General features: G+C 35.5%; 1 protein-coding gene and 1 non-coding gene across 2 annotated transcripts; both read right to left on the reverse strand.

The window, feature by feature from the left end:
- Window positions 1-897: 897 nt before the first annotated feature.
- On the reverse strand, window positions 898-2,826 carry LOC104780215 (PHD finger protein ALFIN-LIKE 3). The gene is made up of 5 exons (XM_010504717.2): window positions 2,467-2,826; window positions 2,287-2,319; window positions 1,819-2,047; window positions 1,593-1,731; window positions 898-1,315 (listed from the first exon to the last, which is right to left on the reverse strand). The coding sequence occupies exons 1-5, from the start codon at window positions 2,564-2,566 to the stop codon at window positions 1,055-1,057; spliced, it is 762 nt and encodes a 253-aa protein (XP_010503019.2). The 5' UTR covers window positions 2,567-2,826; the 3' UTR covers window positions 898-1,054.
- An 8,011-nt stretch (window positions 2,827-10,837) lies between these two features.
- On the reverse strand, window positions 10,838-10,944 carry LOC147945732 (small nucleolar RNA R71). The gene has a single exon (XR_015597799.1). It is a non-coding gene; the product is annotated as a small nucleolar RNA R71 (small nucleolar RNA).
- Between the last annotated feature and the right edge of the window lie 550 nt (window positions 10,945-11,494).

The raw sequence follows: 11,494 nt of genomic DNA on the forward strand, positions 1-11,494 counted from the left end.
CTGGTGAAGAGACTCCAACATATACAGAGATGTATGGCAAGGTTTATAATCTTCTGGTTGATATGTTCAAGGAGTATAGTGAAAGGTATGCTAAATCTCAGCCTTCTCAGTCATCTTAATCATCTCAATCATCTCAGTCTCAACCTTCTCAGTCATCTCAACCGGATGTGAGTGAAGCAGATAGTGTTCCTCGTCTTTTCACAATTGATAAAAGGTACAAAGCATTGCTAAATGAGATTAGAGTTAAAGAAACAAAAGATGAGTTGACTACATACCTGAAAGAGGCTGTTGAGAATCTGAATGTGATGATGGGGACTGATTATGATGTTCTATCTTGGTGGAAAGTCAATTGTGGTAAGTACCCTATTCTATCACAAACGGCTCGTGATGTCTTTGCTATGCAAGTGTCTTCTGTAGCATCTGAAAGTGCTTTTAGCACAAGCGGTAGGAGAATAGAACCATGTAGAAGTTGCCTAACTCCCTATATGGTTGAGGTTTTGATGTGTACTGAGCAGTGGATGAAACAAGACATGGCAATTGAATCAAGAATTCTTACCAATGCTCAAATTCTGGCAGAAGTAGAATATGAAGATCGACTTGAAAACCAATAGGTTTTGTTTTAACAATATATTATGATGCATCTCTAAATATTATTGTTCTTATGTCTCTTGAGTCATGAGTCTTGACCTATTGCTAGATTTCTCTAGAAATGTACCACAAGTTACCTAAGAATCTAAGTTGCAACTACGATCGTAACACATGTGTTGCAGATATGCATTGATGATTTTGTGAGAAAGGCTCTGTAGAGCATGTTGATGTATCCGGTTATTAGGAAATTGCATGTCTAGATGTTTTTTTTGGTAAGATGTCTTGATGATTCATACCCGAGGTCACAAATTGAGTTAAAAGGTTCTTTTTCTTCGGTTGCAAAATCAAACCAATTATACAGAGAAATAAGCCCAAGCTGTTATGGCCAATAAAGAGCTACGACTAGCCAAATAAAGAGGGGTAGTGAGAGTTGTCACTACAGGCTATATTCACTACAACAGATTATTTAGGCTCGCGCTCTTTTGTTGCTGCATGAAGGGCACTTGTATTGTTTGATATGCTCAGCTCTAGCTGGAGTGATCTTCACACACTTGCCATGGAACCATTTCTCACAAAGGTCGCAACAGATCCAGAATTCATCAGCGCCATCACTGTCTCCACAAGCTCCACAAAGGGTCTCGCCATGTTCATCCTCATCCTCTTCATCTTCTCCTTCGTCCTCCTCTTTTACATTCCTGGTCTTTGAGCTTTTGCCATCTGAAGTTCTCTGCATGCCCAAAAACAAAGCAAAGGAAATATTAAACAACATGAGCAAAAACATAGGAGAAACTCAAAAACCAATCCAACCAAAGCAGTGTTTTCGGTGAAGCTACAAGTCTGGATTGTATTCAAGATTATGAATGGAGAAAGATTAAGTATCAAACCAGTTACGACATATCAAGCATATAGATTATTCGTTTTGTTGTATGGATATCTAGCTTAGTAAAATAAGTTTCTGAAAACTGCAAAAAAAAAAGAGCTAAAAAGGATAGCAAGGGCCTTACAACTTTAGAGTTGGACTTGGATTTGTTGCCGTTGCTTTGGTTTGCAGTAGATGACTTGTCCTTTGATTGCTTTTTAGCGATTCCAGTCACCACTTCAAATATAGTAGGAACATCATTGATCATGTTGAACAAGCGCTTCCTGAACATTAAACAAGTTAGTGTATAATAAGACTATATCCACATTGAGAAGGAGACCGAAAGAGAAACGATGTGTGCCATCCATTACCTCTCTTCCCTGTGGAATGAAAACCTCGAGCCGAAGTAAAAGGAAACGGAGAGTAACCAAGCATCACTGTGAATAGCAACAAGAGAAAGCCATTCTTTTTCAGAGAGCCCATCTCTTGCAAAGTTTATACCAAGAGCTGGCTCTGGAAGCTCAGGAGGCACTTCTTCAGCTGGTAAATTCACTTCCCATTCTTCATTCGGTAACCCATACAAACAAAGATTCTCCTTTTCTGCAAACCCAGATTGCACAATCAAAATTACCATACCAAGAGAGACTAAATCTCATCAGATTAAACAATACACAATAGCCATACAAGATACTAATTTGAAATCAGACTCTACAATACAATTACCACACAAGAGACTAAAGTCTAAATCAGATTTGTACTTTTCGTGGACTATATACAGAGAAAACCCAAAAGACCACGAAAAAAACTCAAAATTGGGAACAAAAGAGAGAAACCCTAACCAGGGTCACATTGCTGGTAAAACTCTTGAACATCTGCAAACAAAAAAGAAAAAAAAACACACGAATTAATCAGAAATTGAACTTAGATCGGAGAAGATAACATCACTATAAGCTATAAAAACCCACCACAATTCTTGAAAAAAAAAAAAAAAATCAGGGAAAATAGTGGTTTGTTTTTACCGGTGGTGAGAGCTTTAACTATGGCAGCACGACGACCTTTGAAATCCTTGAAAACCTCTTCAACAGTTCGAGGATTGTAAGCCGCAGCTCCTCCTTCCATGGTCTCTCTCTCTCTCTCGCTCGATCTCAGAGAGATGGTTTTGGAAATAGAAAAAGAAATAATGGAAGAAGACGAAGAAGAAAAAGCTGCGCCGTGGACTGTGACAAGACCCGATCTTGTATTGGATTCCACTAAAGTCTTTGTTTTTTGGGTCAAAGTATTTGGAAGTTTTGGGTTCGGGTCGGATCATAATACAAAACCCAATTAGGTAGCAAAAAGCCCAAAGTTCAAAGCTCGTTTACAAAATTAACTAGCAACCACCCCTAAGAATTGATATATATAAATATAATATCCTTTTATATCATAACTACGTTTGAACCCAGGGTACAGACTATTTTTGTTTTTATTCTGTTTCTAAAACATTTAAATATTTTAGTAAATATATATACATTTATTTTTGAAATAATTATCATTAATATTAGTTATGTTTTTCTTTAAATATTTTATAAGTTAAAAGACTTATACCAATAAAAACTAATAAATGTATGTATTGAAACAGTTGCGGACATGTATATACTTTCACGGGTTTCATAGGATGGTTAATTATTTTGTGAGTTAAAAATCTATAATATATGAAATAAATTAATATTTTTAGCGTTTGTTCAAATCCGTAATGTCAGGTCGGTTCTAGAACAGGTTTAATGACTTTAACCCGCAAAAAATTATCCTACACGACCTGGATTGTGACCGGACTAGGTCTCGGGTCATCGGGTCAACCGGGTTCGACCACGGGTCAACTGAGTAAAATATGTTTAATGCATTTATATAAAATAAATATTTTTAAAAATATTGGAAAAAGAATATCATGTTTAACAAAGTATGAAGTTTAATAATAATAATAAATGATTAAAACTTTTAAATTCAAATAAAAAAAATAAAAAGACACTAATAAAACATCTTCAAAAACAATCAGTTGTTCTTACGCAAAGCATGAGGATAACAAAGAAGTTAAAGAAAAGAGGTGTGTCGTGTGTCATGTGTGTTGTCGTCTAAGCTATAAAGGAATAAAAAGTTTTTAAAATAATTAGAATTGTGAATCCCTATATTTTTTTCAAAAACCAAGTATTTTTGTTTGAACCGCTAACCGGCTGGGTCAACCGGTTCACCGGGTCGCGGGTTAATAGCGGGTTTTTCTGGTTTTACCGGTTTTATTACTACCGGTTATTAGCACTATACCCGAACCGGTAAAGTCTCCGGGTCACGGGTTAACCGGTCCGACCGGTCGGTTCGGGCCGAGCGTGAAAACATTGCCCATAGGAGTATATAGTCTGCACCCATATGTTCCGCTTGAGTTTACAGGATTAGGATATGTGAGCATTTTAATAATTTAATTCTTCTAGTTTTGTTTTAATTGTGAAAATGTGATAATATGTGTTAACCCTCTATGTGAGGTATGTTCCGCAACAGATTTAATGAATTTAATCCGCAAAAATATTATTACTTTGATTAAGAAGATTTTTTTTTCAAGTTTAAGGAAAGTTATATTTATTTAATTAATTATCAAATTAGTATTTAATGCAAATAGTAGTGGCAGTTTTGTAAATAGGTGGCAAGTTCAAGATTTATTTGCTAAATGTACTTGAAAAATATATATATATAGATACATAATGTTTTATCCCGAAAATACTTTTTGTTTCAATTTTACATTGTCCATGTAAAATAATTATTTGTGTAATTGTGTTTCTCTTTCATTGGTTGAATAGTGTTTAGGTAAATAGTACATGATATTTTATTTTTGAAAATACAGAAAAAAAAAGATTTTATTAGTCTGTTTATTAAAACCTTAAACATCTAATAAAATCATACAGATGGATTACTTTTAATATTAAAACATCTCTATGTAGTGTGTCTTTTTTTCAAAAATTCTAGTTTTAGTTGTCTATTTTCAAAAATACTCTTCATTGATTCTGAAAAGTATAAAGTTTTATTAGATTTAGAAGATACTTCTTCATGATAACTGCAATTTTAACAACTCCATCCAAGTTTACTCTCTGAATTTGCAGTAGATATTAAGTAATTTGAAACCTAATCCATGTTTTATGCCTAAAACATATGTAGTAGATAGTAGGTAATTTTAAGTCGTCGAGTTCTCATTATTTTATTTGCCAAACGTGTTGTCCTCTAAAATACTAAATATTGTTCTGGATTGGCGATTAACTAAATTGTGTATATTTATAATATAATTTTGGGAGAGTTACTAAAACAACTTAAAGAACTGAAAAATTCACTAACATAGCACCATGAGAAAAAAACAGGCTATAAGGTTTTATAAGCTTTTAATATTTATAATTTTTGATCTTTTAACTAATTACATTTGATTTCTTCTACAAAGTTGTTCATCTCATCATTATCTATTTGATTAATATATGTTTTATCATTTTATGGATTTTCAACTTTTATGATGTTTATTAGATATGAGCAGTAATTAGATTCTTAAAGATGAGTTAGGTTGGTAGAAAACTTAGTTTGTTTAGATTTTTTAAGCTTAGGTTGTATAGAATCCCTTCTGCATTAGGTGGTCTTTATCCTTGCCTTTTTCTTAGAAGTTAGAGTTAGATCTTCCGAATTTTAGCACCCAAAATGTGTTCTATGAAATGCTTGAATAAAGTAATACCAGAGATTCCTATGCCTAGCTCAAGATATTGATTGTCTAGGGTAATTATTGACTAGTAATGATCTGGAGTTAAAAGCCTGTTTGATTATATTGTAGCTAGTGAGAACAAAGTCTAGAAATGGTTGAACTTGATTGCTATTGTCATGAGAGTAATTTACTAAGGTTCAGATTATCATTGTCTAGAGATTAGCTTTTTGTGAGTTTGTTAAGCAACATAGGTAGACTAAATTTAATGCTAACCCATTATTCCCATCCTTAGGATCTTATTGCTCAGTTTTTGTTCTTGTTTCTTTCATTTAATCATCCGTTTTATAGCACTCGACCTTGCACTTGACTTTGGTTCATACTACACTCGCATGATTGCATGCCCTATGTACTATCTTCTACATGATCTGTTGTTTACAAAGATTTTAACTAAAACATGTAAATTTTTTTTTTTTAGAAAGAATAGAGAAATGTACTAGTTAAAATCAATGCAAAAGTGGTTAACTTAACATATTAGTCTTTCAATATTGTCAAATTACATTTTTTAAATCCCAAGGAGTTGCTAAAACGATGCAAAGTAATCCCAAAAATCGTAGCAAACTAGTCAAAAGAGAGTAGTAACATAGTCGTAACATTTCTCAGTTGCTTTTTCGTCACAAATAGTGACTCTTTTGTGACTCAATAGTATGAGTCACAAACCAATATTCTAGAATTAAAAACTTTGAGATCTAAATGCAATAATCATAAGACTTAGGAGCAAGGTGTATTCAAACAATTATTTTAAAAGAGTTTGGATTTTGTTTAAAATCACATGTTATTCAACTTCGAATTTTAAAATCTCTTCCTAAATCTACTGTTATTGAAAATGACATTTTTATAAAGTCATTCAAAATCACTCAAAATCTCTGTTATTCAAACAACAATTTTAACAAATCATATAAAATCAACTGTTATTGAAAACATAACTTTTTTTTCTTTCAAATCCTGTAACACTGATTTGGAGAGATTTTGGGAGATTGTGGATACAATTTTACACTAGAAATCTAATTTATAAAATCACATCTTTAGAGGTGATATTTTAAAATATTTGTTTTACAAAAAAAAAAAAAACTGTAGCCGAGTGTCAACATATGTGGAACTTGACAAGAGCTGCATCTCATCCAGATCAAAACCACCCACAAGTGTATCTACTTATCTCTCTTTCATTTTCTTTACCAAGAAAGATAACAAGTACTTTTCCAGAGAAGTGATTAACAATACATGACTTCAATTTGTTTTTCCGGTTTCATACACCAAAAAAAACACTAAGGAGAGAGATGGTAACGATAAGTATTATATGGTTGTGTATAATAGTCAGAGGCATGGTGAAAGGATGAAAAGGGGAGGTGAACAAAAGTTTGTGGTGATATCGTCGCATACACCTTACTCTTCTAGTGTTTTTATGCCTTTGCTGCAGATCACTGGCCATTTGTAAGAAGAAGAAGAACGAAAGAATAAGAACGAAAGAAGAAGCAAAAAGTGGTAATGGAGGAGATTAACGATACTGGAATTAAAGAGAATAGTTGTTTCTTTCTTTTGTTTGAAATCCCTTTTTTTCTAAAAATCTTTTAAAATTACCCATTATAATCTCTTTGAATCTCATCAAATCACAAACAAAATATTTAACAATTCCACCAAATATCCTAAAATACTCTCTTAAAATCTTTCAAAATCTCTAATTTTCTAAATCTCATAAAATATTCCAAAATCACAGTTTGAATACACCCCCTTATAGTTCAATTGTGAACTATATCTTTAATTTTAAGAGGTAAAACAATCATTTGGTAAAAAAAGTCAAACTCACATAATCTTACTTAAAAAACCTATGCAACCTCTTCTACATTACTTGCTTTTTACAAAGTTAATAATTCAGATCAATGCAAGAATGGTTACACTAGTAAATTTGTATCATATAGGTACATTTTTTTGTTACAAAAAAATAGTAACAAATAATATCTATAAACTGTTACAAATTAGTGACACAATTTAAATTAATAGTTATTGTAATTAATTAGTTACTAATTGTAGCTATATAGTAACATATAGTACCATACATAATTTTGTAGAAAAATGTTACAAATTTAGTGATACAAAATTTTGTAACACTATGATACACAACACTAAATGTAGCAAATTAGTAGCATTTTCTTTCCCTTTAACACTCAAAATATTTTTCTTTCCTTCATCAGTGACCAAAATTTTTTTTCCCCAAATTAAAATTAGGGCAATTTGTTTGGAGAGAGTGGTAGATGAGAGAGAGACTGGCAATCTTTCAGATCGGGGAAACGTTCGACAGCTAGGAGCATTTAAACAGTACCAGAGTTCTCTCCATCGCTCGGGGCCGTGTCCGGTGCTCCGTCATCGTAACACTAGCCATAGACGTAATCTTCTTCTTCTTCTCCTCTCTGGGTTTCAATTAATTAAATCATATGGGTTTCGTAAAGTCTTGATCTTTGATGTGTAAAGTTTCTTTAATGGGTTATATGGAGGAGCAGTCACATCATTTGCAGAGAGACTATCGATTAGGTTAGTATATCAGCGATGGAGACGAAAAGCCGGCAATTGCAGTGGCCAATCGTGAAAGAGATCAAGAGCTTTTGACTCCCGTTGCTGATTGCAGTGACTACGACGATGGTTCTTCTTCGAAGCCTTCTCTCTTCGGCTCTGTTTATTCCTGAACCTGTCTTCCGACCATCAGTCAAATGGCTCAACCAAACAAGTTCCATGTGACTTTGGAGTGTAGACACTTAATTATATTCTCTCTTATTTGGTTAAACCACCATCAATGGCCAACAGAGTTCTCAAGAATGAACAGATATTCATAATGTGCAAGTCTAAGGTAAAAAACACTGTCGCTTTCACTAATACTTGTGTGTGATTGGAATACTTGCCTTTGTTTTTCACTATCTTCTATTTGTTTTACGATGATTAGATGGCAATGTTTGTTACATTAGAACTGATAGTGAGTAGCAAACCTCATGTCTTGACTAAGAATTTGCCCTCTCTGAGGAGGTTGACGCTTTTCTATGAAGTTGATGTTCATATATTTTACCTTGTTTTCCCTTAGTTTATTCACAACTTTTGCATCTTTTGCTATCCATTTAGGCCATTATTGTGTAGCTTTAGGACTAATCATGCATTAGAGTATAGTTGCATTGCATTTGCATCTTTTCATGCATAAACAGGTGATTTTGGAGCTTAAGGAGCATGGAAGCAATGCTGAGGAGAAGTGAAGCTGTCCTGAGGAGAAAACAAGAGAGTTAAGGCTGTAGAATCAAGGTCCGGAGTCCAACTCGACCGCACCACTCGACCACCACTCGACCGTGTGCTGAGGAGGACTCGACCGAGTGGAGAATGCACGAGAGAAGCCAGCTCGACCAGCCACTCGACCGAGCACTGGTCGAGTTGACCGAGCCGTTGACCACTTTGACTTTTTGTATTTTTAGGGCTTCCACCTCACCTCCTATATAAGGCCTTTGTACTTGCAGCCACAAAAGAGTCCAGCTTTTTAGAGAGTCTAAAAACCTAGTTTTTACCTTTTTTAGATATTATTCCTTTTGCACTTTTATTTTATTTTTAGATCTTGTACTTGTTTGAGAGAGAAATACTAGATTCTTATATTTTGTTTGTTTCATAACTTTCAAAGTATTAAGATTTCGAGTTTTATTCCTTCATCAATATTATAGATCTTTGTTTCATCTCTCTAATGATGCAAGTTTCATTATTTTCTGGGTTTTTGACATATTTCACCATGTGTTCTTGTGAGTAGTTTGTTTAGGACCTTGAGGATGGGTTAGGCTGGGTTGATCTTGTGGTTTGTTTGATTTGGTCAAGCTTGATTGTTGTAGATCTCTTCTAGGCTAGATGATCTTAATGTTGATCCTATATCTGAGAGGGTAGGGTTTGATTTCAAGCATCTTAGCATCACACCAATGTCTAAGGAGCATAGATAAGGCTAGATCTAGAGCTTACCATTAGGCTTGCTAAGAGATTAGGAGTCTTGTTTGGTTTGAGATGTATTGCTTAATGCCTGCTTGTGTAGATTCTTTTCTTTGTGAGAACAAGTCTAGAATTGCATAGGTTTGATTGTTTCTTGCCATGAGAGTGGATTAAACATGTATTAGAATAGTATGTCTAGAGATCAGCTCAATGTTTGCTTGAGATTTGTTGACCAAGTTAGATAACCACAATGATTAGCTCAGCCCATGAATCCCTCCTCAAGGCCTTCTTTGTTTATTGAAATCCTAGTCTAAATATCATTGCTTGTTTGTTGTTTGATTGGTTTTAGCATTGCTCTGTTTTTCTTGTGTTGCTCTGTTTTCACGTTTAAGTCTAGCTCGACCACCCACTCGACCTACACTCGGTCGAGTGCTGCTCGAGTTCATCCCCAGAACTTGTGTTTTTTTTGATTTTTGATTGTCTTGTTTCATTCCTGTTTCATTTCCATTGCATTCACGTAGTTTCCTGTTCATTACTTGTCTTGCATTAGTTCATTAGCATAGTTTCTATCTTTGTTCTAGTTTCATTATAGCTTCAAGTTGTTTGTTCTGTTTGCATTTAGTATCCTGTTCTAGTTGTTTTTACTTTCTGCATTTCATATCTCATTTTAGGATTGTTAGTGACAAACAATCTTTACAATTGGCTTGACTTAGACTCATATGCACATCTTAATTGTTCACAATCACTCAGATAGGATTGACACCTCTTATACTGCAACTGCATAAGGGGAATTGAAACACCCTGACTTCTATTCAATCCATACATCATCATTCCATACATAATTCATTCATACACCACAAAGAAAGTCAGTTTCAATTTGGCGCCGTTGCCCATTTGAGTGTGTTTTGTGACATTTAGGATCATTATTAGTCTAAGATTAAGTTCGTTTAAACACTTGTGAAGTTACTGAACTCGAATCTTCCTTTGCTTGGCTGTTTTGTGTTTCAGGTACCCACTCGACCCCCTACTCGACCACCACTCGACCGAGCTGTGATCGAGCACTTGATCGAGCCAGAAGCCGGATCAAATTAGCCATTACTTCCCAGTCGACTCGACCACCCACTCGAGCCTGCGCTCGACCGTGTACCTATTCGAGTCCGTAGTAGAGTTTGTTGATGCACACAAGGTCAAAAGGCAAGGATAGTCTTCAACAGCCTATTGACAACATCCACAGGCTACAAAAGGGTTTGAGACATAAGCAAGGAAGAGTAGTTCAACAACAACAAGGTCAAGACATCATGGAGCAACAAGCTATCCATGAGCAAAGACCAAGGCACATTGGTGCAGGAGATGCACCCAATACCCACAACCAAAGGGCTGGAATTGTGCCACCTTCAGTGGCCAACAATAACTTTGAGATCAAGAGTGGATTGATCTCAATGATACAAGCAAACAAGTTTCATGGGTTGCCTATGGAGGATCCCCTAGATCACCTTGATGAGTTTGACAGAATATGTGGACTCACTAAGATCAATGGAGTGAGTGAAGATGGATTCAAATTAAGACTCTTCCCATTTTCTCTTGGAGACAAAGCTCACCTTTGGGAGAAGACTCTTCCTACTGGAGCTATCACCACATGGGATGCATGCAAGAAAGCTTTTTTGGCCAAGTTCTTCTCCAATGCAAGGACTGCTAGGCTGAGGAATGAGATTTCTGGGTTTGCTCAAAGGAATAATGAGAGCTTTTCTGAAGCTTGGGAGAGGTTTAAAGGATTCCAAACTCAGTGTCCTCACCATGGCTTCAGCAATGAGTCACTTCTAAGCACCTTGTATAGAGGAGTGCTTCCTAAGATAAGAATGCTTCTTGACACAACCTCTAATGGCAACTTCCTCAACAAAAATGTGGAAGAAGGATGGGAATTAGTTGAGAATCTTGCTCAATCTGATGACAATTATAATGAGGACTATGATAGGACCATAAGGAGCTCCTCAACTGATCAAGAGGACAAGTATAAGAAGGATTTGAGGATGGTCAATGAGAAGCTTGACAAGATCCTCCTCAGCCAATCCAAGTCCATTCACTTCATTGGTGAAGAGGAAGCTCCAGTTCAAGCGGGGGAGCCTGAATTTGCTGAGTTATGCTACATGCAGAACCAGGGAGGATTCAAAGGCTACAACCAAGGAGGTTTCAAGAACAACAATCTCTCTTATAGGAGCACCAATGTGGCCAACCCTCAAGACCAGGTCTATCCACCTCCTCAACCTCAACAGCAACAAAACTACATCCCCAAGCAACAACTCCAAGTGTTCCAGCCCCAATTGTGTCCCCCACCAGGGTTTCAGACTAACCAA

The sequence above is a fragment of the Camelina sativa genome, chromosome 4 (assembly GCF_030686135.1).
Source record: "Camelina sativa cultivar CO46 ecotype springtype chromosome 4, ASM3068613v1".
Classification (NCBI taxonomy): Eukaryota; Viridiplantae; Streptophyta; class Magnoliopsida; order Brassicales; family Brassicaceae; genus Camelina; species Camelina sativa.

What these genes read in the sequence shown, in the direction of transcription:
- LOC104780215 (XM_010504717.2), bottom strand. Translation starts at nt 2,566, where the DNA reads ATGGAAGGAGGAGCTGCGGCTTACAATCCTCGAACTGTTGAAGAGGTT. An exon ending in TTACCAGCAATGTGACCCTG is followed by an intron (nt 2,048 to 2,286) that starts GTTAGGGTTTCT and finishes CTGGGTTTGCAG; the next exon opens with AAAAGGAGAATCTTTGTTTG. An exon ending in TCATTCCACAGGGAAGAGAG is followed by an intron (nt 1,732 to 1,818) that starts GTAATGGATGGC and finishes TTTAATGTTCAG; the next exon opens with GAAGCGCTTGTTCAACATGA.